This window comes from Micromesistius poutassou (assembly GCF_964030765.1).
Source record: "Micromesistius poutassou genome assembly, chromosome: 1".
NCBI lineage: Eukaryota > Metazoa > Chordata > Actinopteri > Gadiformes > Gadidae > Micromesistius > Micromesistius poutassou.
Genome location: NC_140271.1, coordinates 15,660,096 through 15,687,940, shown reverse-complemented (window position 1 = coordinate 15,687,940; position 27,845 = coordinate 15,660,096). Strand labels below are relative to the sequence as shown.

At 51.6% G+C, this 27,845-nt stretch overlaps 1 protein-coding gene across 7 annotated transcripts; it reads right to left on the bottom strand.

Annotated features, from left to right (window-relative positions):
* Positions 1 to 33: 33 nt before the first annotated feature.
* On the bottom strand, positions 34 to 27,669 carry svilc (supervillin c). 7 transcript variants are annotated; one of them, XM_084488421.1, is made up of 33 exons: positions 27,573 to 27,668; positions 24,318 to 24,392; positions 23,831 to 24,149; positions 21,776 to 21,964; positions 20,537 to 20,571; positions 19,264 to 19,325; positions 17,214 to 17,359; positions 16,397 to 16,649; positions 15,423 to 16,054; positions 14,917 to 15,049; positions 13,801 to 13,854; positions 13,457 to 13,519; positions 12,854 to 12,922; positions 12,315 to 12,495; positions 12,050 to 12,112; positions 11,444 to 11,654; positions 10,904 to 11,082; positions 10,379 to 10,492; positions 10,124 to 10,260; positions 9,518 to 9,665; positions 8,913 to 9,058; positions 7,906 to 8,081; positions 7,387 to 7,534; positions 6,628 to 6,994; positions 6,314 to 6,453; positions 5,334 to 5,436; positions 4,077 to 4,284; positions 3,681 to 3,781; positions 3,344 to 3,499; positions 2,932 to 3,075; positions 2,708 to 2,820; positions 1,987 to 2,130; positions 34 to 1,453 (listed from the first exon to the last, which is right to left on the bottom strand). In XM_084488421.1, the coding sequence occupies exons 3-33, from the start codon at positions 24,088 to 24,090 to the stop codon at positions 1,367 to 1,369; spliced, it is 4,962 nt and encodes a 1,653-aa protein (XP_084344547.1). In that variant the 5' UTR covers positions 24,091 to 24,149; positions 24,318 to 24,392; positions 27,573 to 27,668; the 3' UTR covers positions 34 to 1,366. The 7 variants fall into 7 exon arrangements, with proteins under 7 accessions (XP_084344547.1, XP_084344549.1, XP_084344545.1 ...); XM_084488423.1 differs by having other exon boundaries at positions 16,406 to 16,649; positions 23,831 to 24,392; positions 27,573 to 27,669; XM_084488419.1 differs by having other exon boundaries at positions 23,831 to 24,392.
* Between the last annotated feature and the right edge of the window lie 176 nt (positions 27,670 to 27,845).

Sequence of the window (27,845 nt, the reverse complement as noted above, 5' to 3'; positions counted from 1 at the left end):
GTATGGACGTTCACAACAAGAGTGATGAGCAGGGGAAGGAGAGGAAATAAAAGTGAACCGAGGAGAGAAAGTAATAGTGATCACAGATTGTATGGAGGGTCTCTGAAAGAGTGGTGAGTGAGGGGAAGGAGAGGGAATGATAGAGAACGGAGGAGAGGAAGTAATTGTGAAGTCAGACGGTACGGAGGTGATGAGCGAGTGGGAAGGTAGTGAAAGAGAAGGTTCTAGTGATTGCAGAGGGTATGGAGGGTAATGACGGCCGCAGGGCATGCAGGATGTGACGGTATGTTGAGCGTGCATAAGGAGCCCGTGGAGGGAGGAGGGAAAGACATGGCGTTGCTCGTAAGGCCTGTAATTGGAGCACGTGCACCTGCCCCTCCATGTGTGACTAATGCTAAATGCCCTCCAGGGTCACGGGGGGGGGGGGGGGAAGGGGGCCGTGAGACTTTAAAACACAACAGCCAGATGGGCACAGCACAGATGGGCACAGCACAGAGCACACAGCGGTCTGGTCACACAGGCCACCGTACACCAGAGGAACGATACAGCGCAGCGTTACGTTCTGCTCTCTCAAGTAGACTTTGTTTTGCGTCGACCAATCAGGAGGTTCTGTGTGAACCTTGCAGGATTTCTATTTTTGATCTTTTAATTGAAAACGAGCGTTGTACCGAAGGCCGTTTGTAACGCAGACATTAAACCGATCCAGGGGGAAACATTTAAAGCGGTCACCATTTTTATTTAGTTTCATTAGCGTTTGTCTTTATTTGTAAGCACTCTTTTCCGTCATATCCTCAGCTCAGTTTGTTACTGATGTCATTATTTTGTCCCCTCCGCACCCGAGCTTTGTCTTTTCTCATTGATTTGTACAGATAAATGTAACTTTCGTAAGAAAACCAATTTGGACTCTGGTGTTCTTTGTTGCTGCTGTTTTAAATACTTGCTCTACAGAACACCATGTCGGTTAGGAAGCCCACACACTCGGACAGAACTCAGGCAGAAGAAGAAGAAAGTCGAGGAGCAAGCGGTCCGTGAAACACTGGAAGAGCGTTTGGCTCGCAACACATTAAGGCCTTAAGGTGCCAAACTTATATAGGACTCACGCATGAACTCACACACACAAACACACACACACACACATACAGCCACCGAAAACAGGTGCACACAGTGGTCGTCTCAGAAAAGAAAAAAAATACAAAAATCGGGTAATCTCTGAATCTCAGATGACATAGATAATCCATATTCTTTGGTGATGGGGTGAAGCAGTCCTTTGGGCCAAGGCAGGCTATCGTCCTAGCATACACCTCTCCCTTATACGCCCGTGTTGAGCCCTGCTGGGGGGGTGTCACAGTCCCTTCTGGAGGCCTTCCTACACAAGCAGTCCTTTGCTCTTCAGGACGTCGTCCTGCGTGCGGGCGGCCAGCGAGTCCTCCTCACCCTCCACGTCCGTCACGGCCTGCGGATCAACACACAACAACACCGCGTTCGGGTCAACTGCGTCGGACCGGGTTCAGTCCTGTATTCAGCGGACTCCTTCCTCTTGACTCCAGATACGAGTGATGAAGAAGGTCAGAGGTTCGGGGGGGGGGCCTCTGGTCAGGGGGGTCTACAGGTAGACCGCCGACGCTGAGGTGGGAACCCAGAATGTGTCCTCTGTGTTTCAGAGACCCTAACCTCTCCAACGCCCGGCATCGTTTGAGCGTCATCAAACAGGGATAATTTAACCTGGCAAGGTTTGATTAACCCTTGCTTAACCCTTGATTAACCCTTTGATGTGAGACTTGTTAAGGCAGTTGATTGATTGTTTCCGATTGGCTAAAATTTGTGTCAGGTGGTTTAATTTCTCAAACTACAGCACATGACATCGCTTGGCGCTAATAGCCCATGTTGAACACTCTCCCTGCACATAACTGCGTGAGACGATCAGAAACCATGCAGCATTTCATCGACTGTTCATCGATTTCACCCCCTCCCCTCCGGTTGGCTTACCTGGAAGTCGTGGTCGGGCAGGAAGACCTCCGGGTTCTGGGGGTCTTTCCCGTCGATCAGCGGGCCCTCGGCGGCGTGGGGCCCCGTGGGGAGCTGGGCCAGCGCATCCTGCACCAGGACCAGCTTGGCGGGGCCCGTGTCCCCCTGCAGGGGCCCACCCAGACCAGCATCAGAGGAGGGCTCTCCGTCACACGGCTTATTCATCAGCTCATTGGGCATTTAGTCAATGTAATGCATCATAGGATGAGTTTAACTTTCTTAAGTAGGGGTGTAACATTCTCAATGATTCTGTTTGTTTTATTTAAATGAAGGATTTCAAGCAAGAGTCGTTTTTTTGAGATCAAACATTTCTAACCACACAGTATCATTATGAGGACTACACAACGGTATATGACAATGTGACAAGGTATTCGTTTTGGGGATTTTCGCCAAAAGACGAATGTGTGTTGATATTGAATGAGACTATGGAACCAGCCCTTATTGGCCTAGGCTCCCATACAGTCAGTCTCTTTCCCCCTCAGGCCTATAGCCTCTCCTACAAAAGCCTATAGCCTTGATATAAGGATTCCTCTCCTACAGGCCTATAAAGGCCCTCCTACAGGCCAAGTCTCCCATACAGGCCTGGGCTCACATACAGGCAGTCTCTCTGTCCCTCAGTGGGTGTACTGGGCGTGGTGGGTACCTGTGTGCTGGTGCTGGGAGGACTGGGCGTGGTGGGTACCTGTGTGCTGGTGCTGGGCCTCCTCTCCCAGTGGGGGAAGACGTTGGTGAAGGTGAGGGGTTCCGTTCCCTCGGAGATGAGGTAGGCCATGGGCGGGCGCCGGGGGTTCAACTCTGGACAGAACAACAACAACATCATCAACAACAACCAGGATTACAAATTGACCAAACATGACTTCCCATGCCCCGGGCCGCTGCCACCAGGAGAGGGCCGGCCGGAGTTACCTTTGCAGTACTGGAGCACCGTCTGCATGGCGCAGCGCCACTCGTTAGCCCAGCGGCTACAGGCCGCCGTGCTGCCCTCCGTGCCCGCCGCGGGGCCACTCTGCCACAGGTACACCTCCAGGCGGTTGTCCAGCAGGAACAAGGCTGGAGGTGGAGAGAGGAGAGAGAGCGGGTTAAAGACAGAGCGGGCTGGGAGGCGGGGCGTCCGGTGGACGGGCGTGCAGGGTGTGTTTGATTGTATTTATGTATTTAAGATTTATTTACCCCCCCCAGTCCACCCCCCCCCCCCACACCTCTCTTACACACTTATTGCATATTTGAGCCAGACTTTCAATGTTCTTTGAACAAATGTATGGATAAAGAAAACCAGATGAATAGATAAGGAGAGAGAGAGAGAGACGGGGGTCCTTACCCGGCCGCGGGGCAGAAGACAGGTTCTCCTGGACGAACGGCATCGCCATGCTGACCCCCGGCAGGCGGGCGGGACTCTGAAGCTCCTCCCCCTGGAAGGCGCCGGCGTGGACGCCCAGGTGGAAGAGTCGCGGCGTGAAGTTGTACTTCCCCGGGTCTGGAATAGCACACACCGCCAATCTGAGCAGGGCAATGTGTGTGTCTGTGTGCAATGTGGGGTGTGTGTATGCAATTTGGGGTGTGTGTGTGTGCCATTTGGAGTGTGTGTGTTTGCAATTTGGGGTGTGTGTATGTGTGCATTTTGGTGCGTTTGTGTGTGCAAATTGATGTGTGTGTACCTTGTAGCATGCAGTCGTAGGCCTTCCTGTCCTGCCCTCCGAGGGCGGTCCAGAACTCAGCAGGTTCTGATCCCTCCTCCACCGCCACCACCTTCAGGCTGCTGGGGCCACACACACACACACACACACACACACACACACACACACACACACACACACACACACACACACACACACACACACACACTTTGTTTAACATTTACTTAATTCGTAGACGTAGGTCCACAAGTAACATAAGTGCTAACAATCATAACAAAAACAATTGAAGACTGAACCCATGAGAAACTCAACCGGTGCCATGGTAACCAAGAATAAACCCCATCATTACAGCACTACAACAACACTACCCTCAACAGCACTACCCTCACAACAGCCTTAGCAGACTTAAAGACTTACCTTTGACTGAGGCGATCCACGGCTCTCTTGGCCGCCTCGCGGGAGCTGGCGTGGGCTTTACCGCCGTGCCACAGGAACAGCGACCCCTGCTGGCCGTTGAGCAGCACCGCAGCCCCTCTGGAGCGGAGCCCCGAGCAGCGGCAGTCCACCTCCAGCAGGGAGGCCTCGTCGGGGCGCTGGCCGCGCACGCAGAACATCCTCCACGCGGCTGGGGACACGTCCAGGCAGACGGGGGGAGAGGAAGGGAAGAGTTCACAGTGAAAATGACACGTTTGGAGGAAAATCGAGGAGACACACACACAGGTTCCCGGGTGCTCAATTTTCGGGGGCAGCCATCAGACTGCTGCCCAGCCATATAGCAGCGGTTGCCAGCGTGTGCTATGAGGCCAATCCAGGACAACCCAGTAATGAGAAGTTATTAAGAGAACATTAAAATGATTCAGCATTGGTGATTGGTGTAGGCGTTAGTGTAATCTCTGCAATGTGGAGTATGGATAATGCAAATGTGTTTAATACACTTACATCACTTATTACTGGTCTGACATTTATTTGACACGGACAGTTAAAACAGAATGTTAGCGTGCCAGAGTTAGCCAAGAGGCTAATTCAAATCTGAAGTCCCCGGGGGCAGACGGCACTAAACGATAGTGATCACCAGGGCAGTGGTCTGAGTAGCCCCCCACCCCCCCCCCCCCCCCCCCACACACCGAGGCCCGAGACGAGCACCGAGTCAGGGGCAGGAGATGGATGGGTCCGGTGCCAGCACCCCCCAGGTACAGAGACACGCAGGGAGGGGTACGGGTGGGAGGAGGGGTACGGGTGGGAGGTTATCAGAGGAGGGCATTCCTGACTCCCACACCAACCCTCTACCCTACCCCCCACCCACCCGTTCCATTACTGGGATAAGACAGGGCCGGTTCCACACAGCCTGCCTGACATCATGAGCTGAATATTAATCATTACTACTACTCATTATTTTTACCCATGTTTTACTAATCCATGTAAATGAGGAATAAGGAAAGATTAATGTGCTGTAATTTAACGCCCACAAGGCCAACACATGCAGATTTTAATAACACATCAAAACACACATGATGAATACATTTAATGAAACGACTAATGAATTAATTAAAATATTTCAATGTCAGTATCAGTATTAATCCTAATATTCTGATCCTCACCATTCCTTTACACACACACCTCTGCAAGAACCACATGATAAGCCAGATGTGGGGGGTGGGGGGGGGTCGGTTGTACCTGTGAATGCTGGTGGGGGGTCCCGCCGCCCCCTGTGGGTGACCAGACCCCCGCGGAACAGCTGCAGGAAGCAGGGGGGCTCCAGACCCTGGTGCACCTCCACCTCCAGGAACGAACACACACACACACACACACACACACACACACACACACACACACACACACACACACACACACACACACACACACACACACACACACACACACACACACACACACACACACACACACACACACACGTTTACTGAACAAGCTCGCTGGATCAATGATTTGAAGGAGGAGTTACTTTTTTAAGGCGGAAATAAAACGAAAAGATTTATTCTTCCCGTACCACATGAGTCGCGACCCAGTACCGGGTCTCGACCCCAAGGCTGGGGACCGCTGGGTTAGAACACGCAGCGTAATGTGGAGCGGACACCGACGGCCATAAGGGTGGAAATACTTTTGACTATAACTCAGTAATAAAATTTCAATGAATGTCAAATAGGAGAAACATAAAACGTTGAAATTGAAAATGGGATATTTTGGCCCTCCTCTGTAAGATATAAATGGCAGGTCTGCATTTCCTATGAAATATGCCAATAAAACAGTCTGTAGAAATAGTAATTGGAAAAAGCAATATGCTCACTTGAAGGCCCGATTCGAGACCGAGATCAACAGGCGATGTGACTTACAGCACATACGTTTTTAATGTGGACTTTTATGGGACCACAAATCTAGACACTCCTTTTCATATCCTGCCAAAACTAATAATGGTCTGGCGTACTTCTACTATATCATTGTCTTCATCTTTCACATGAAATAAATATACAACATGGCCTCATCTTGCCTCAAATAACAACACACAGACTACGTTAAAGATAGATATTAAAAGACGTTTTATTAATTGACTTGAATAAGCGATATATTGGATATCCTAGCACCCCTTACGCGGTCATCACAGTTGCAGTGGTACAACAAAAAACATGACGTTTGTCTACCTGGGAGTCTTCCTCACTCCTCCGCCCAATGGAGAGGAAGGAGGCGGGGTCCCGCCCACTGACAGAGGAGTGGCGGCCGTGCCACAGGAAGTAGACAGTCTTCTCCTTCCTGTTTGTGTCCTCTGGGCTGCTTCCCTTACCTAAACATGCAGAATGTGTATTGGTCAATTACTTAGCAGTACTGAGACTCTTTGGTTCATCATCTGGTGTGTGTGTGTGTGAGCAGTGTGTGTGCGTGCTTGCGTGCGTGCGTGTGTGTGAGCGTGTAGTGTGAGTGTGAGTGTGTGTGTGTGTGTGTGTGTGTGTGTCCCCACCTGCGGTGTACGTCCAGCGCACGACATACGACTCCCCCTCGTGGAGCTGCCCGTCACTCTCCAAGGGAAGCCCGCTGTCGTCACTCTCCTGGACCAGCCACGTCTCCACGGCAACCGTCTCCAGCTCCACTTGTCGTCCTCCGTCCAGAGGGACGGCCCCATGGGGCCCGGTCTGGGTCTGGGGGGTCCCCTGTCCCATCAGAAGGGCCTTGGCATCGCAGGGGCACAAGGTGTCTTCTGCCGGTGTGGACTCTGGGGGCGTTGCCGTGGCCGTCGCCGGGGGCGTCGCCATGGGCGTTGCCATGGACATTGCCGTGGGCGTCGCCGTCGGCATCACGGTGGGCGTCGCCGGCAGGCCTGTGGACGACTGAACAGACAGAATGTAGTTTAGTCGAGTTTTATGCATTTGTTATATGATGTTGTGCAATGCCAACCTCAGTGGCTATCAACAATGTAGTCATTTTTCTACGTTCGCAAGTGTACATTCTTGAGAAATACCGTTTCTGCACAACTTCTGACGTAAAGTGGTGCTTGGCCAGCATTGGAAATGCATGCAATATCTTAAAGTTAAATGAATGAACTTCAATACTTCAATACTTACTGGAGCTCAGTCAGACAGTTAGTTTGTTTTAGCATAAGGCTTCACTCTATGTGGTACCCTTAACTCTTTAAGTGTCAGCAACTGCAGTCCATTTCTCAAATCCGACAACATATTCAGTCATACACCCTCATCATAACGAATCAGGATCCTGCTCAGACCTGCACTGGGCCCTCTAGTGGTGGGCTGGGCTCCTCTGTGCCGACCGTCACGCTGGGCCAGTCCAGGAACTTCTCCCTGAAGAGGGCCGTCTCACAGTGCTGGGAGATGACTCCGAACAGAGCCCAGCTGGGCCTCCCCTGGCCCCGCCTGCACAGAGGAACGCGACACACACACACACACACACACACACACACACACACACACACACACACACACACACACACACACACACACACACACACACACACACACACACACACACACACACACACACACACACACGTAAAACATCACTCTGGTTCCATTGTGGTGTGTAAAAAGGTATTATAGAGCCAGTGAGCCCACTGATTCAGATGGGATTGGAACACTATGTGATTATAGAGCCAGTGAGCCGATTGATTCAGATGGGATTGGAACACTATGTGATTAAAGCGCCAATGAGCCGATTGATTTAGATGGGATTGGAACACTATGTGATTCTAAAAAATGTGTTTTGAGCTGAGGGTTTGCGGACTCACAGCTGGATGCTGGGGCTGCTGTGGGAGGGGTCCAGCGGGTTGACGCTGCAGTTGCTGTAGTCGTAGGCTCCGCCCCACACCTGCTCGGCCAGGTGTAGCGCCACCTTCCTGTTGGCGATGGAGACGTCCTTCCCGTGCCACAGGTAGACCTCACTGCCGAAGTCAAACACCAGCGCCTACAGGAGACACGGTATAATATTTAACTGAAGCTAGTTTAAAATGAGGTTGATCATTTGGATCCGATGATATCATACTATATACACATTGACTTATCAAAGCGTATTTAAGAGTCTGCTAAATGCCCTGAATGTAAATGTGAATTTACAGTTGAAAAATCAATGTTTTCAGTTCACTCTCAAGTCCTGAGTTGCTTAACCATCATAACAGTCAACAAACCTCACGTTGCTCATGATTGAACCCATATAGCTCATAAGTGAGCCATATCACTGGACACTCTGAATCTTTGTAGTTCTACAGTAGTTCTATGGGAAGCACCTTCACTCTTTTGTTCATGGATTTATCAGACTGTATTTAAGTGTCTGCTAAATGCCCTAAATGTAAATGTAACTGTAAGCACATTGAGTCTGCCTCAGGTATGAAAAGCGCTGTATAAATAAAGTTGCCTTGCCATGCCTTGCCTTCAGTATGGAATGTGTTGCGTTAATCAACAAGCAAAACATGTGTTATAGAGGAACCCCAGCCTAACAGGGGGCCCCAGAGGACAGGGGGCCCCAGAGGTCAAGGGCCCCAGACCGCAGGGGTCCCAGAGGACAGGGGGCCCCAGAGGTCAAGGGCCCCAGACCGCAGGGGTCCCAGAGAACAGGGGGCCCCAGAGAGCAGGGGGCCCCAGAGAACAGTGGGCCCCAGAGAACAGGGGGCCCCAGAGAACAGGGGGCCCCAGAGAACAGGGGGCCCCAGAGAACAGTGGGCCCCAGAGAACAGGGGGCCCCAGAGAACAGGGGGCCCCAGAGAACAGGGGGCCCCAGAGAGCAGGGGGGCGGTCTGACCTGGGCGGGGCCCAGCAGGGCGACGCTGGGGACGGCGGCCCAGGCCTGGTCCTGGGGCACCAGCCTGTTGTCCTGCAGCCGGTAGACGCAGTTGGACTCCACCACGCCGCGCTCATACTGCTCGTCCTCCTCCGGTGGCCCCGCCCCTGAGAGGGAGAGGACCACATGGCACCATGGTACGACCCGACTTAATGCAGCACCCCCGATCACATGGTACGACCCCACTTAATGCAGCACCCCCGATCACATGGTACCATGGTACAACCCAACACAACTTTAATACAACACCCCTTATCACATGGTACGACCCAATACAACAACACAACTTAATACAGCACCCCTGATCACATGGTACCATGGTACGACCCAACACAACAACACAACACCCCTGTTCACATGGTACCATGGTACAGGCCAACACAATAACAACACCCCTGATCACATGGTACACTCCAACATAACAACACAACTTAATATAACCCGTGGTGGCAGACAGGATGACAGGGTACCATGGTACAGCCCAACGCAACTTAATACAATCCATTTCATTTGATCCATTTATTGGTCTAAAAGCACAAACTACAAGACAGAGGTGAGAAACCCACCTCTGTACTGTCTCCTTCCTCCCAGGAGGCTCCAGAAGTCGGCCGCCAGGCTGCTGTCGGCGTTGAGCCCCTCCTCCAGGTGTAGGGGCTGGGGGGCCCGGCAGCCCAGGTCCCCATGGCTCTGGACGTAGGAGGACAGCTCCACCGCCTGCACACACAGCAGCAGCAGCACTAGCATTAGCATTAGCAGTAGCCCTAGCGCTGCACCAACCCCCTCGCATCACCTTCACTCTTCTGGTATTGGATAGGATTTACTTACTTTAGCAAAGGAAACATTTCAATGACAGTGGCAGAGTCATGTGAAGTGAATTACATAGTATAGTATAGAATGTTATTATTAATATACTGAATCAGCTAAGCTCAGGCGGTAGAGGGGGATGACTTGCTAGTTCAATCCCCGGCTCCTCCTAGCTGAGTGTCAAGGTGTCCCTGAGCGAGACGCCCTCACCCTGACTGCTCCCGACGAGCTGGCTGTCGCCTTGCATGGCTGACACCGCCGGCGGCGTGTGAATGTGTGCATGAACTGTTGAAGGCGTCTGCTCAATGCCCTAAACGTTAATGTACTATAGTGTATTAAACACATCTGTGGGGCAGGGTTCTCTGTACCTTGGCCTTCTCGGCAGCGTTGGCGAGCGCTCCGCTCCACAGGGTGCAGTGCTCCTTGGTGACCAGCAGGAAGCAGTCTCCGCTGTTCAGGGAGTCCGCAGTGGGCTGCACCAGCCGGGTCTGGACCTGCCTCTTACCTGTCATAAAGTACAGGCCGCCAATGTTTAGGTTCGCAAACATAAGTATACATATGCATGCTGTGTCACAGCGTGACAAATACTGCGTATGCATAAAGAAATCTATTTGCTGTCTGACCTTTGATTTGAAGGAGCATGAGGCTCTTGAAGGGAGCGTGGTTGGTGTCGATGACGTCATCAGAGGAAGCCACCTTCTCTTTGCTGTTCTGGCGCGAGTGGGAGTTGTTAGCCTCTGGAGAAGGGGGGGCACGCACACGCGCACACACACACACACACACACACACACACACACACACACACACACACACACACACACACACACACACACACACACACACACACACACACACACACACACACACACACACACACACACACACACGATAGTCTTACCGCACAAGATGTGTTTGATTATCTTGAGATAGACAGAACCTGGGCAGGAAAACAAGAACTTTGACACTTTTCTTCCCACCAGCTCCTGGAAAAGAACACTAGCGCTGGCCAAGGTAGCGTTCACTGTTTGCCAACAACGCGCTTCCAGATCCCCGGCCAGAGCAACCCCAACCCCAACTCTCAGACTCGATCGATCCTGAACCTAGAGTCTGCCGTGTGAGACCGTGTGTGGAGGGGGGGGGAGACTCACTCTTCTGGGCCGTCGCGGCGGCGGTCTCGTCGGGGGTCCCGTTGGCGTCGCCGTGGTCCCCCATGTGGTCCTGGTTGACGTCGGCCCGGGCGGCCAGCGCCCGCAGGGGGTTCCTGGAGCCCTGGGAGCGCCGGGACGGCCGCACCGCCCGCCGGTGCTCCGTCACCGCCGAGCTCAGGCTGAGAGGAGGCGCCGCAGAGCCAAGGGGGAGGAGTTAGGGCGGTGGGACGCAGCGCACGCGCATGGTTACACAAACACGGACACAACAGAGACACGGACAAGGAGACACACACACACACAAACACAAAAAGACACACACAAACACAAAAAGACACACACGCACACACACACACACACACACAGAGAGACACTCAGACTCTTTCTGAACACAAACCAGAGGAATACATCAAACAACGCACATTAAAAATACATACACACAAACAAAACAGACCCATACATAAAACTACACACATACACACACACAAACCAGATCCATCCCGGGACTGTGCGTCCCACCCCGCGTGTCCCCGCTCCACTCACATGGTGCTGGTCTGGCAGAAGACCCCCAGGTCCTGCTGGGGCTCCGTGGCCGCGCCCCCCTCTGGGTGCAGCGGGACGCAGGCGGCGGGGGGGGAGGAGAGGTCGCCGTAGAAACAGCCGTCTGTCTCCCGGGGGTCGGCCGAGGAGGGCGACGCCCCCTCCGGCCCCTCCTGGGGGCCCCCTGTTTTGGAGGGGCCCGGACCCCACTGGCCTGTGAGGGAGACGGGGTGAGATGCGTGGTGTTCCGTCACGTTCCTCTGGATGACGGTAAAGCTTTGGTAAAGTACATGCACTGGGTTGGAGGGCGGAGCGGATCTCACTCAAACTAACACTTGAATGTCTCATGAATGAACTGAAATCAAGTGAACGCATGCCATAGTCCAGGAGCCTGGCAGGATCAAATCAGCTCGATTCCATCTAATCTGTTTTTGTTCATTCTTTTAATATAAATCTGTTTGATAAAATAATCAAGAAGACCTTTCATTTGAAAACTCCTTTGAGCCGTCATGGAAAACTACACACATAATATTCTTTAACAAATGGAAAATCCATGACAAACTAATCCCGAGTGGAGGAGCGTGCAGGGCGGGTCGTCTGAGGCCTGACCTTCAGTGGGGCAGGTGGGGGCAGACGGCCTCTTGGTCTGTGAGGCGTCGTGTTCGTCTGGTTCTGGAGAGCCCCGACCCGGGAGGACAACACAACAGAGAGAGGCGACAACAGACCGGTGAAGCAGGAAACACACACAAAAAAACAAATATAATAACAATTTAAAAATTAAATAAAGAAAAGAGAAAGCGAAAGGAGATAGAGAGACAGAGAGAGAGAGAGAGAGAGAGACGGGTCAAGGAGGAGAGACAGGCCGGGGTCTCACCTCTCTTGGCCATGCGTGCGGGCGCTGCCATCGGAGTCCAAACATCGCTCTCCTTGCTCTCCCCGGTGCCCGCTGGCTCTTCTGCGTCCGGATGGGCGGACGCACTCTGTTCCTCCTCCTCCTCCACCACCTCCTCCTCTCTCTGAGGGGGGGGCTCTCCCTCCACGGCTTTACCCTGCGCCTGAACACAGAGAGACACCGCGCTGGAGTCAGGGAGCGCTCGCGTGGGACGGTATTCACAACAGGTAGGCAGACCGACCGACGTTATGAATATACGAATGTATGAATGAGATAAAATCAGTACCTCAGTATAACATGTATCAAACAAATCAATACAAATAAAATGTATTTTTAACATTACAAAATTGTTAATAATTAATATAATAAATATAATTTATAATTATAATAATTCATAATAAAGGTTTATTCTTATGTGTTCAGTATTGTTGTTTATTGATGTATAACATGGCCTTCCACCCCCCCCAATTTCCTATTTCAGACAAATAAGAGTAAACCAAAAAACATCCCTAACGCATCACCTTCTGCCGCCACTGGGGCTGGACCCGGGCAGGCGAGGTGACTTCCTGTGCCTCGAAGGACAGGCTAGACTGCGGAGAGAGGAGAGGGCAGGCTGCGGTTAACTAGAGGCCAACAGACCGACGGCGAGTCCGTGCACATGCTCGTCAGTTCCTATGGTGGCCGCTAGGGGGCGCAATAGAGAGACTGGAATAGAGAGGACGAAAGATGACTTTTGTTCAAACAACGACATTTTAGTAAGTACACATTAGTAGTCATACTAGCCGTGAATTAACTGAACATTATTTTTCGGCAAATAAGCAAATTTCGGCTTATTCACTAGCCGTGAATTAACTGAACATTATTTTTCGGCAAATAAGCAAATTTCGGCAAACTTCAGAAGAATACATTTTCCATAAATAAAACGGGTAAAATTCATACAAAATTGTTCAGAAAATTAAAGGGAAAAAATATATTCAACATTTCATTATTTGACGTTAAATTCCACTTTGACTTCCGGTGTAAAACATGTCATTCACTGCATTCTCACACAATGCACAGTGTGAGTCATGTTTGATTGGTCATGCAGACTTTACACCGGTTCACAGCAACACCGAGGACGTTACCTGGTTGAAACACATGACATACTGAGGTGTTCTGCTAGAATACACAGAGGCAAAGACTGGGTCCTGGGTGAGAGACCATTCAATGGAATGGAGAGAGAAAGAGAGAGAGAAAAAGAAAGTGTGAGCGAGAGAGAGAGAAAGAGAGAGTGCGACATAAGGACAGACAGATAGACAGACAGACAGACATACAGACAGGAAACAGAGCGAGAAAGACAGAGAGAGAAACACACAGAAAGTTCCTGAAACATTTACCAGCGTGTGTCACAAGTGTCAAAGCGTTAACATATTCACACACATCTCTGCTTTCGTCTGCTGTTCGAGCGGTGCGGTGCAGAATGTCTTACCCAGCAGAGATGGTCCACTGTGTCTTGGTGAAGGGTGCAGTTGTCATTCTCATCCTGCAGGGGGCAGTAGAGCAAAGACGAATGAGACGCGGGGCACTTTTAATATAGGATTACACGAGTGAAGCAATGTGGTATTGCGTGTCTGTGCATTAAACTGGTATTCACACCATTGCACTCACACACAAAGGCACAGGCACACAAACACACAGATGCAAAGAAACACACACACACACACACACACACACACACACACACACACACACACACACACACACACACACACACACACACACACACACACACACACACACACACACACACACACACACACACACACACACACCAACAGCCGTACATACAGTAAACATATGCCAGCGGGGACAAATAAAACACATGACATGGGACTATAACCTCGTTAATGGACGAGTGGTTTACGCTCCACGTAGTTCAGCCACCGCCTGTTACGTACATGACTCTGTATTATTCCAAGAGCGCTGGGGGGAAATCCCAAGAGAACCGTAACACGAGTCTTATGAGTCCTGATTGGTTGCTAGGAGATGAGATATCTAGTGTCGTCAAAGGAAAAGATGACTCTCCTCCAACTCTGCCACTCTGTTAGGTCTGCAGGAGCAAAGCCTGTCCTGATCCACAAAGAAGGTGTCAAACTGTGGCATGAACCAGGCTCACATGGGGTGATATCTAACCAAACTCTACTCTCCAAACGCTGCCAATTCACTGTGCAGTTATTGCTGGTGAATAAGTGGGCTTGGATAGGCTTGGAAGTGGTGGGCTCCGATCTAGTTCCCCTTTCACTACAACGGGTGAGGGATTACAGAAGCGTTGTGGGGTCAAGGGGGCGTGACCTTTTGCTAAGGAACCGTTAAGTCTGTCTACAGACCCGGGACCGAAGCTCCGTGGTTCCTAGAGGGGGACCGGGAGTTTGATCTGGATCGGACTCGCTCAGATCCCAGTGGCAGGAATCACATTTAAAGTTTCACTTTCTGTTTAGTTTTTTTATCATGGTGTCCTACTGAGCCACCCTCATCATCATCGTCGTCGATATCCACGATGGGGACGAGGGTGGAGTATGGGGTTCTCCACAGGAGGCGGTCCCACCTTGGTGTCGGCGGGGGGCTCCGTCTGCTGCGTCAGGGTGCCGCCTTCAGCCAGGGTGACCCGGACGCGACCGCCGGGTGGGTGTGACCTCGCGGTACGGCGTCGCTCTTCCTCACCCTCCTCACCCCCCTCCCTGCAAAAGAGGAGACAAGATGAGGCGACGATGATGACGATGATGGTGATGATGATGATGATGGACAGATAAGTAATTCCTGACTTACTTATTTACATATTTAACCCAGCCCAGGATCCGCTCATATCTGATCAATAAAATCTGTTGATTCTTGGAAACTTCACGCCCAGTCGGCCACGTGTTCCGTTTCCCCCCACTGATTCAAACGAAGTGTGCAGAGATGCAAAAGGTTCGTCCCTATACCCTGCATCTCCAAGTTCAGGATTCCAAAGCTTTATTCGTCACATACATAGACGGTGTGGTAATTGTCATGGCAATTTCTCCATCAAGGACAGAGGTGACTTATCACCTATATCAGGTGTGAAGCATTTACCTGCGTCCCCCATCAGCGCTGGGTCTGGAGGAGGGACAGGCGGGGCCAGCCTCCCCCTGCTGGCTCTTCTCCTCCTGGCGGGGGCCTCGGGGGTCCGTGGGGGGCCTCTCGGATGACCCGGCGCCGACCTCCGTCTCAGCGGGGGGAGCCCTCTGGCGCCAGGGGGCGGCCGAGCCTCGGTTCCTCTGCCTCCTCGGAGGGAGAGTCGGCGGCGGTGCTACCTTCCTCTCCCCCTCAACCACCTCCTTCTTCTTCTCCTCCTCCTGCTGCTGCTGGCCGTCACCGGGGTCCTCCACGCCACCGCCGTTCTGCCCCGCCCCCGCCGCCGCCGCCGCCCCCGCCGCCGCCGCCGCCCCCGCCGCCGCCGCCGCCGCGGGGTCCGGTCTGCACGCCGCGCCCGCGGCCGAGCGGCTCTTCTTCAGGATGCTCCTGATGGCGGGTTCGGACTCGGAGCGGGACAGGCCGGCGTGGGGCGGGGGGCCGGCGCCGGGCTCCGGGGGGCTGGCGGGCCGCACGTCCGGCGTGGAGAGGCGGAGCTCGCTGGGCTTGAGGTTGACAGACAGGGCCTGCTGTCGGTCCGAGAGGTGGGGCGCCAGGCAGAACGCGGGGAGCTGCACCGGGCCTTTCTGGAGCTGGAGACACCGAGAGGGGCGGATCGATGGCGGTAAGGGGATGGGTTGTGGTGGTCAAAGTTCTGGATTCCAAAGCTTTATTTGTCACGTACATAGACAGTGAAATGCTGATGTGGCAATACACACTGCTGGTGGGGCTGGTTTGTATTGTTTTTTATGACCTTAATATATACGACTACTATGTCTTCTTAATTTACATCGTAAGCAGGCCACACTAGTCCACTAGAATTCCCTTCTTAATGTGATTTTGTTTAATAAATACCCTTGAAAAAAATCCTTGAATAAATCAACACAAAACAAAAACCAACGACAACATTGCACTGTTTTGTCTAGTCTACCCACCATGCTGACCTCCTCCACCGTGATGGGCTGCGTGCGGTACCGGGCCCCCTTCTGCCTCCTCCTCTCCGGGGGACCCCCCACGGGGGGCCGGGGCCCCTGGCTGACGCTGTTGCTACTGCCGCTCATACCCGGCAGGGAGAGGTTGTTGAAGAGGGCCAGCTTCTGGCTCACGCTGAGACGGCAGCTCTCGTCGGCCTCCTCCTCGGGCTCTGAGGCCGGCAGTTCTGGGGCCGGAGGGGCAGGTTGAGGAGCTCTGTGGTGTGGGAGGGGGTAAGGGGGAGGGAGTGGTTAGGGTGGGATGTAGCGAGGGGAGCAGGGTCGGCCGTCTTGCATCAGGGAACGCCCAAGCCTAGCTGGGGCGCTCCTTGATACAGATAACGACGTTTGTCTCTTCCCTGTTGTTTTGGGTACTACCTTCTGCTACTAGTGTTACTTGAACCTGCACTTTGTCACTTCCACTGCAGCTATTTAGTCCATCAAAACATATGTGAACGGAAAAGTGTCTCGAGAATAAAACACGCCCATCCCTGAGCCAATACATCCAGGGAATTACTCTCTGTAGATATTTTTTATCATGTTGCACTTCCCACCACCATAGGAAAATCGCAGACCGGAGTAATTGTAACTGAAATACTGTAGCTCTAACCGTAGTTACAACACTTGCCACTAGGGGCTGCTAATGGTAAAACCTATATAGTGCAGCTTTAATACGACTGGAATAAAAACAAATACCTAAAACACATACTAACTATGATCCATAATAACCTCCTCTATCTTCGCAGCCATCATCCTCATCCTCATCATCATCATCACACACCTGATGGCCACCATCTCCTCGCAGGTGATTGGCTGGGTGAGGGAGCGGTTCTCGTTGCCATGGCGAGCCCTGCGCTCCAGACAGAGGCTACCGGAGCGCGGCTTCAGGAAGGCCGAGGACTCGGGGGCGGCCGTCTTCTCCAGCTCCTACGGAGACAGAGTGGTCGGTGTCGGGTCAGGTTCACGGTGGAGTCACAGATACACACGGAGGTCACGCGCCACAGAGGACGCCGTGGCCACACCCCGGTGTGAGATGATTCACTTCCAATACAGAAATCACATGTGTTGAATGTGGTGTATTTTCAGTTTTTAGGTCCTAACGTAGGCTGTTCAATACCTGATCAATAAAGGTTTATTTTACAGGCCATGTCTTTGGTATTAACCCAAAACAATACAACAACAACAACGCAGTCAACATAGGACTGCGATCATAGGAAACAAATAAAATGAAATACCTCAACCAAGGCAAGAATATATATAACATTTATAGGGCTCCTAGGTCAATAATACAGTGATTGGATGTGAGGTGCCACCTTGTTAAGCTAGCTCAATCTCTGTACACTCGTTAAGTTTAACCTTCTTAACGAGCCACCAAGATCCTGGCAAACGAGCCCCTGCCCACCTTGGCCGACAGGTGGACCGGTTCCCAGGCAACAGGTGCCCCTCACCACTCCGGCCCAGTCGTTAAATCCATCGACCATTTCAACCTCGGGGGGGGGGGGGGGGGGGGTGTATAAAAAGGGTTCCCAGCATGTGGCAGCCATAAATCTACTACATCTACTTCTGTCCGGTTTTATGTCTAACGGAGGGGAGGAGGAGGGAGAATAAGAATAGGAGGAGGAAGAGGAGGAGGAGTCTAACGGAGGGGAGGAGGAGGGAGAATAAGAATAGGAGGAGGAAGAGGAGGAGAACTGGGCAGTGGGTCAGAGGGCCAGTGGATCAAGCACGCTGGCTGCCGAGTGGAGTGGATTGGCCCCTAACACAGAAGGATTGAATGCTCGCCACAGAAGGTGAAACAAGAGCCCAAGGCCCCAGTTTGGGTTACCCTCCTCTGCCTTCCTCTCCTGCACACACACACACACACACACACACACACACACACACACACACACACACACACACACACACACACACACACACACACACACACACACACACACACACACACACACACACACTAATTATAACATTGCTGACTGGCTGCTACCTGGCTCCAGACCTGGGGGGTCAGGGCAAGCAGCCAGCCACAACAAGTTCAGTATAAGTTGTTGAAATCAACTCAACGACAAGTACCGGACTGTGGCCATTGTACCTCAAAAGGTAAATTCAATGAAATTGAAACATTACCCTGAAATAATCAAATTATTTAATTATACTTCTAATTAATTCCTGTTTGAGACGACACGGTGCACTGAAGCCATGACGGAGTGATAAAGAGTGTCAACGTTCTAAGTGTCCATGGAGACAGCAGGGCCCAGGTCGTCTGAGTGGTATGAATCATTCACTGTGAGGTGAATGAAGTCTGTCTCTCCGTGAGCAGACGGAGCGAGCACAGCCTGAACCTGTAGTGTCGAACGAGGACAGCACCTGTCGGGAGGGTTTAATATTCCTCCTGAGCAGCGGGTTGGGTTCAGTGCTGGACGCGAGACCACAGAACGCTACTGGTGTAGCTGGTGTGAGTCTCTCCTAAGTCTAATAGTGTAACCGTATCGAAGGCAAGGTGATTAAACCCTGGATACACACAACATCAACAAGCTCCAGGATGTTGTTTATATTTCCATGGAGACTTCCCCAGAATTCCCCTTGGCCCTCGGTTGCAAGGGGCGAGAGCCACTCAAAAGTGAGGGGTAGGGCGAAGGGCTAAGGGCCAAGGGGTGAATTGGGATTGGGCCTTAGTGTTGGAGGTGGTTCTAGACAGACCTAGATCTGCATGGAGACTTGTTGTTGCAGGTAGTTCTAGACAGATCCATCGCGGGGACGGTGGTCTGAGGGTGGTGTGGATGCAGGCTTGGGGGGCAGATATAATAAACAGGCTGTTATAATTAACTTACTTTAAATAAAGACATCTTGGCTGCTACACTCATCTTGGCTCTGTCGTCCGTCTTCACATCCGCTGGGGATATAAAAGAACACACGCAGACACAAACACACACATGTTACACTGTGTTGGAACTCGGAAGCAACCCTTGTTATATACTTTGCATGAAGCTTATTATGCATATAGTCCTGCTTTTGTCATCCATCAACTTGCCGTTGAAAAACAAAATGAGAAAAAGAGGTGGCGAGGGCAATCCCTATGCTGCTAATGCTGCTAGAGGTGGAGAAGGCTAGCCCTATGCTGCTAATGCTGCTAGAGGTGGAGAAGGCTAGCCCTATGCTGCTAATGCTGCTAGAGGTGGAGAAGGCTAGCCCTATGCTGCTAATGCTGCTAGAGGTGGAGAAGGCTAGCCCTATGCTGCTAATGCTGCTAGAGGTGGAGTGAGCTAGCCTTATGCTGCTAATGCTGCTAGAGGTGGAGTGAGCTAGCCTTATGCTGCTAATGCTGCTACGAGTCGTGAAGTTGTGAAGTTGTAACTTCATCTTCCTTCTCACTTCCCTTAACATGCAGCTTCTCCATTAAGAAGGTATTTCCTAGGAACATTGAAGGTTTTGTTACCTTTTCATGGTCTTGTTACAAGGCTCATGTGACAAAACTCAGCTCCTGGTTAACAACAGGTCAAGAAAAACATGTGCGGTCGTCAACCACAACAAATTTGATCATCCGTTAACTAGCCTTCTCTTTCTCAGAGCTCCTGAGTCTATAAACCCATCATCGCAGAGGAGAGAACGTGTACACACGCGTACTCGTGGAGAGAGTCTAAATACAAAACCTTCACACTAATTTGGCCAAGGACACAAATAGATTTGTGAGTTCAGGGGTTGTTATTTGCGGAGGCAACTCCACCGGGGTGGGGGACGTCTGCTCTGTACAGGTTTCCCTACCGTTTGAAAAGTGAAGCTCAAAACTTGTGATAATTAGCAATTGTGTATTTTTCTAATAGACAACGTTTTAGTATTAGTATTTTATCTCCTGTGACGTATAAATGGAACTTGCTTGCTATTTGTACGTCAAATGCCATTTAAAAGCGAGAGCCCAATGGACGCTTTCTTTGCTACTTTGCCATTGGCTGTTGATACTGACTTCTACTACAGTTACATGACACTGTGTATTTAATTGGGGGGGGGGGCGGGGTGGTGGGGGTTAGATCATCAGCTGTTTGCTGCTGATTTGCTGTTGACACAAAAAAAACACTACGATACAGGCCGGGTTACGTCCAACCTTACCTTTGGGGTTCTCCTCTTCCTCGGCCTCCAGCAGCCTAGAGAGAGGAAGACAGAAGCCATGAGCTCACTGACCGGCCGTGACTCAAACCCCACTATGGACCAGTGGTACCACAGGGTCTACGATTCCCCGTCGGTTCTCTCACTAAAACAAGTCTCTCAGTTTGTCGCTAGTGAGACGTTTCCGACGAATGACATGCTCATCACAGCACCTCTGTGGAGGCAGAGACGAGAGGGAGAACACATGCAAAAACATGCAAACCACACGGCGCTAGAAACTGTTAGTTCAGAGGTCAGGGTGGTTAGTGAGAGAAGGGTTAGTGAGGGAAGGGATGGAGTCCACACTGACGGGTAGAGTAGACAAAGTAGGGCCTACAGTAGTCTTTATTGAACCATAACAGTGAGTGGAAAGATGAATGCAGCCCAGCGTGGCTGTTAGGAACAAACCTCAACCAGAACCCAACCGCTATCGATAATGTGTTATCTTGAAGAAGATGATAGATATTTGGTAGATCAATTATGAAATCAATACAACCATTTACACAGTATGAATGTGTATTAAGACACCAAAAAAGCAAGCTTTCGCCATAGCTTTCTACAGTATTACTGCATTTGTATCAACATAAAATTATTTTTTAATTATTTATTTATTGATATAAATAAATGTTGATTATTAAACCAATAATATCAGTTGAATTAAATATCGGTGGGGCTCTGGAGGAAGCAATCTGGAGAATAAAAAAAATCGAACAAAACCAAAACGGCGTTGGGTTAGTAGTTCCCCCATGGGGTCAAGACCCCCAGGGTTAGGTCTATGTCCCCCATGGGGTCAAGACCCCCAGGGTTAGGTCTACGTTCCCCATGGGTTCATCAAGACCCCCAGGGTTAGGTCTACGTCCCCCATGGGGTCGAGACCCCCAGGGTTAGGTCTACGCCCCCCATGGGGTCAAGACCCCCAGGGTTAGGTCTACGTCCCCCATGGGGTCAAGACCCCCAGGGTTAGGTCTACGCCCCCCATGGGGTCATCAAGACCCCCAGGGTTAGGTCTACGCCCCCCATGGGGTCGAGACCCCCAGGGTTAGGTCTACGTCCCCCATGGGGTCGAGACCCCCAGAGTTAGGTCTACGCCCCCCATGGGGTCGAGACCCCCAGGGTTAGGTCTACGCCCCCCATGGGGTCGAGACCCCATGGGTTAAGGCTCCCTGGGCCTCCCCCGCGGGCGGACGTCTCGGCTCCTCCTACCCACTGCTCTCCTGCATCTCATTGGCCGTGATGGGCTGGGTCCTGAAGCGCTCGCCCGTCTTGCGGCCGCCCCCGGAGGCGCCGGGGAGGTAGCGGCGGGTGCGCCGGCGGCCCCCCCCGCCGTCGGCGCCCGGTTTGACCGCCAGGTCGAGGGAGGCGGCGGCGGCGCTCGGCCCGCCATCTTGGCCGCTGATCCGTGACAAACAACGAAGAACATAGAAGTAGAAGGTTGGCCAATCAGGAGAGAGATAAGGTTGATGTTGTTGTTGTTGTTGATGAAGAGGAGTCATCAATTGCCGGACTTTCCAGCACATGCTGGCGTGCGGGCGCAACACACACACACACACACACACACACACACACACACACACACACACACACACACACACACACACACACACACACACACACACACACACACACACACACACACACACACACACACACACACACACACAGCTACTCTTTGGGCGCCCCACAGGCACCCCCGTGTGGAGCTTTGGAGGGTCAGCCCCAGGGGGGTGGGGGTGTTGTGGTGTGTCACCCCCCCTCCACTGCCCCCATGCGAGCAGAGCCCTCCTGGGCTCCCTGCCTGGAGGTGTACCGTGTGTGTGTGTGTGGGGGGGGGGGGTATCAGATCTGATAGTGCCAGCTCCTTCTCTCTGATTGGATGCAGTGCAGGTTGACTCAGACCTTCCTAAATGCACTCACTCTCAGAGGGCCTTTAGAGAGCTCCTCTGTCTCCGTGTCGTTCTATCTCCTGGGTTGTGTCGTGTAGTGGAGGCTGCTGTTCAATGATGAACAATGTGATGGCCCATCCAACACTTAAAGAAGTTTAAGTATCAAATTCATTGGGAACAGGAAAAATCGATAGAAACCTGGCCTCCATTTGATGGCATTGTTAAGGTGGTTTGCTGCCACTTATTATGTAAGGGATAAAGATAGAATAGAACGACGTCATTATCGGAAATAAGCCCTGACAGGGCGAACCGGACACAGACGCGAAGCGGAGGTGTCTTGCTTCGCCCTGAAGGGGCTTATTTCCCAATAATGGCCGGCAACGTTCTATACATTATCTCGTTGACGTTGCTTAGCAACCGAGTATGCTGGGGTTAATAAGTTACCGGACTACTTGCGGAGTGATACGAAAGACGTGAAAAAAATCCACTTTCCTTGACAGCGGTCATTATATGCTTAGCAACGGTCATTATTGAAAAATAATTCACCACCAGAAGTCGGGAAGGCCCATGCAAGTGACCGGAGCGTTCCACAGCATTGAGAAGAGCCGTGTAATAATTAACAATATTCCGTTTTACATCAAATGGATAATGACGATTTTGCCTTATGCCAAAGGGCCTTCTGGGTAATGGGAGAGGAGGAGGAGGTGTGTGTGCTTGTGTATCTGATGATCTTATTTCAGCGACAGAACAAAGCCAGTACTGATTTAGAAACTTCAGAGAGTATCCCCCAGCGTATTGTCCAGTCCGACTGAAAGTTATCACAGCCATGTGATGGCAGTAGGAGTCGAGACCAGAGCCAAAAGCCTTGGTAGGAAGTAAGTCTGTGTGAAGCTCACTGCAGGGAGGCCCTGCTTCAGACCTCCAGGTTTTAATTAGCACCTACAAACCAGACGGCAGCTGTTGAACACAGGGCCTTCAAAAGGTCAACGTTTGACCTCCTCCCCAGGCCCGACAGCCTTGTTCTTTATAGGCCTGCATTTGTTTCAACTGTGTGTGTGTGTGTGTGTGTGTGTGTGTGTGTGTGTGTGTGTGTGTGTGTGTGTGTGTGTGTGTGTGTGTGTGTGTGTGTCAATTTGCATGTATTTCAATACAGGACAGTATACAGGAAAGCCATTCTCCTGTATTTCCATTTTAGGTCCTTAATTCTTCTTCATATATTTAAATATATAAACACATACCTTTAGTGTATAATTCCACACAGTAGACATGAACGTAGCATATTCAAAACCCTGTATTCAAAACCATTGCATTTGACTTGTAAACGTGAGCGAGGCGGGATAATAAAAAAAACACTATCCTCTCGGGACGGCCTCACCTCCTCAGGCACACAGACCCGTCCACCGTAGCCTCCTGGTAACCGTTGGCAACATCCCGTGCCCTGCCGTTGACGGCGCCGGTCGCCCCGGCGACGACGGCGGCGGCGGCGGGGTCCTCCTCCCCCTCCCTCCGCCCCCACTTGGAGGGCAGCTCGTCCGTGCTGCCGAAGCGCTCGGCCAGCTCCCGCCGCCGCTCCGCCTTGTAGCGGGCGATGCGCTCCGCCCGGGTCTCCAGGAGACGGTTGTCCACGGAGTCCATGACCTCCTCCTCCTCCTCCTCCTCCTCCAGGTGATGCCCGCTCAGCTTTCTGATTCAGTCTTCACGGACGGCGGCGAGGCATGTAGGGCGAGGGACAACAAAAAGTCTGTCTCTCTGTCGCACTCGCTCTCTCTCCGTCTCCGAGACACCGGATGATGAGGATGGCTTCACCGCGCGGGGGTGGGTGGGTGGGGTGGGGGGGGGTGGGGAGGAGGGGCTGGGCTCACCAGGTCACAGGGGGTCCCTCCGCTCTGGGGTCAAAACCCAGGTCAATCCCAGGAACAGCTCGGGGTGGGCTCCACCTGGATCCAGAGCAGAAACAACAGAGGCCGGGTCAAAAATGTGCCGTGGAAACTTTTTCTACTCCAACCGTCTAGAGACGTGAACTCCACTCCGCTGCGTTAGGTCATCGGCTCATCGTCAAAACACAATCCATTACTCGCGCTGACTCCATCGGCTCGTTTAGAGGATGACCAGCCTGGTTTATAACAACTGCTGTTCATTCATATTAGGACCCCGCCCCCCCGACCGCGTTCCCGTGCGCTCATTGGAGCGCTGCTCGTCGTTGCTGCCGAGGCGCCGGGGAGATGAAACGCTGCTGCTGCTGCCGAGTCATGAGGGAATCTCCCGTTGCACTGAAACCCGACGCCACCACTGCGGCCGGCGAGAGTCTCTCTGGAAGGATGCGCTCCTCAGAGTTCAGCGAGTCGGTCAGACGCCGGGCACTAATCTGATGGAACGCTCGCTCAGCGATTCCCGCCTGTTCACTTCTCGCATCACACACACAGGTTTTTTAAGACGAGAACGTCTTTGCGAGATGGACCGCCGAATGTGGTCGGTAATACTTCTGGCCGCGGTGGTGGAGAGTGTGAACTCAACTCAATAGCGGTGTGGGAAGTTTACTGGAAGCCCAAAGGAATACAGAAAAGACAAGGAAGCTGTTCCCACTTTGAAACATCACAGCCAGACAGAAAGAACTGGCAAACAGGGATTTAGCACAGGTGCACGTAATTGGTAATCAACACAGGTGACACTAATTTGACTAACGAGACACAGGGAGAAGGAGCAGTTCCTGGGGTCGGGCCAGGAGAGTCGACCTGACTTTGAGAAGTTGGATTGTTTGTCTATCATAAACAAAAAAGTACCAGCCTGGCGTAATTCTATATTCTATATTTTCCTACATCCCCCAATTAAAGGACCAAGCGCCACATTGTCTTTCTATTTCTAGAGAACAGCAGGGAGATCTTTATGAACACTGGACTAGAATACACACTCTCTAAGGGGAGAGAGTGTGAGTGAGTGAGTGAGTGAGTAAGTGAGAGAGAGAGAGAGAGAGAGAGTATGCGTGCGAGCGAGAGAATGCGAGAGAGTGAGAGAGCGAGTGCGTGAAAGAGTGTGAGAGCGAGAGAGAGAGCAAGAGAGCGAGTGCGTGAGAGAGAGAGAGAGAGAGAGAGAGAGAGAGAGAGAGAGAGAGAGAGAGAGAGAGAGAGAGAGAGAGAGATTCGAAACTGTAACAGTCAGCATTCCTGTTGCATTTGCCTCCTCATTGAAGCACAATGGCGCGTGGAGAGGGAGAGCCGGGCGGAACAAAGAGGCCTGAGCCACAGACTTAGCGCAACAGAGAAACCTGCACCCGGGGCCCGAACGCCCCCGCTCCCCGGCACACACACACACGAACCAGCAGCCAACACCACATCACAACACAGGCCCTGGGGTGAGAGGTCAAGAAGACCCATCTTAAAGCAGAGCAGGGAGCCGCGGTCAGGGCGGCGTGGGGACACAGACGACGGGTGACCACGCTCCGGAAGGACACGCGATGGCGGGCAGTGGGCAGTGCGTTGTGGCGATGAGGAGTGTATTTGTGATAGAAAGGACAGCTTTGCAGGCGGTTGTATTGAATTTCCTTTTTATATAGGTTATAAAGGTAGTTGATTTCGGCCTTTATCACAGACGAGTGATGGTAGGGTGAAGAACAGGTGGAGCTCATCCAATGAATGATGGGTCTGTACCAGGGAAGCCATGCCCGTAATTAACGTCATGAGATGGCTCTGTGTCAGGATCTATTGTGACTCTGAGAGCTCTAATAAGCTGTGTGTGTGTGTGTGTGTGTGTGTGTGTGTGTGTGTGTGTGTGTGTGTGTGTGTGTGTGTGCGTCGGCCTAAACAAAGCACTGTGCCTGTGTCTCCACCATGCATATTAAGGTGAGTGTAACTTGATCAGAGATCCTCCATCACCTGAAATAAATAAGGAGGAACACATAGTCAGTCTCACTGACCCACATCCTACCTTATAGTGTGTGTGTGTGTGTGTGTGTGTGTGTGTGTGTGTGTGTGTCTGTGTGTGTCTGTGTGTGCACATGTCAGTGTGCGTATGTTCATATCAGTGTGTGCGTGTGTGCGCCTGCATGTGTATGTATGCGGTTGTGTGTGCGTGTCAGTGTGCCAACTTTCTGCAAAGAGCAAACGTCACCGCCGTTCTAATCCACTGACATGCGTCGTGCTAAATTGTAAAGCCTCAAGATAAGAACGAGCAACAATAGGGTGGAAATACCAGGAGGAGGTCAGAGCTGAATCCAGAGTTAAGTGACATGGCTTAAGTTAGATGAGTGAAGGTGAGCATTAAAAGCCGAGTCAGACCCCACGCACGCACACGCACACACGCACGCACACGCACACACACACACACACACACACACACACACACACACACACACACACACACACAGATTAGAGGGCTGGACTTAACCTCATTCCAATTAGTCGTGTTCAGGTCAGCAAAGATTATACTTCCAAAGTATACAAAGAAAGAAGATCCATCCATGTAGTAGCAGGCCATGTCAAATGACACCGGAACAATAAAAAGCGAGCATGCCTTAATTCATTCTCTCATGTAAAGCTCTCCGTTTTAGATCTATGTAAAACAGGCCTACCTTTAACATAATAGACACCATGTCTTTAAGTGATCTAGGTTAGACAGACACTTCCGAGTGTTTTGCCTCACATTAGAAGTATCCACACATCTCTCCCAAGGTCAAGAAGTTATCTTTTTGGTGCTAAATTTGGCAATGCAAACAATTTACAGAACCCAAACTTCAACGAGCAGTAATGCCGAGGGGAATATGCAGTCCTATATTGGGTGGGTAGAAATGTGCTTATGCTGTCACAAATTCCAAATAAGGAGGGTACCAGATAAACTGCGGCGCGTCATGCGTAAAACATGCATGGCCATTCAACCACCTCGATCAGCCACTCACTTATAGGCCTATACTCGCGTAGTCTATTGGACATTCTGAGCAAAGTTTCAAGTAATACTTCCATTCATTCAATTTGACACTCAAATAAATTAATAACGGAACCTAATGGCACTTCAGTGGTTTGGTACGAGAGTTTGGCAATTACGCATAGATTAAAATTAGCTACTTTCCTCTTTTTTAAAGAGAGCCATAACAGCAAAAACACACAAAACAACTCGGAGGTACTTACTGGGACGGGACTGGAGGGGTGAAGTGGACATTAGATTGCCGAGGCAACCATGGACAGCGTTAGGAGCCAATGCACCGCTGACGCTTCCGTGCGCCACCGTTAAGAATACAATCCCCCTCCTCCCACCCCTCCCGGACCAGTCCACCCCGCGTGTTGGCATTCCAGCCCCGACAGTTGGACCGAGGCTGGGGAGACAGACACACGGCAACTGACGCAGCATGGCACCAGAGGGCCAAGTTAGGAATAACAGGCCTGCAACTCTGTAACGAAACG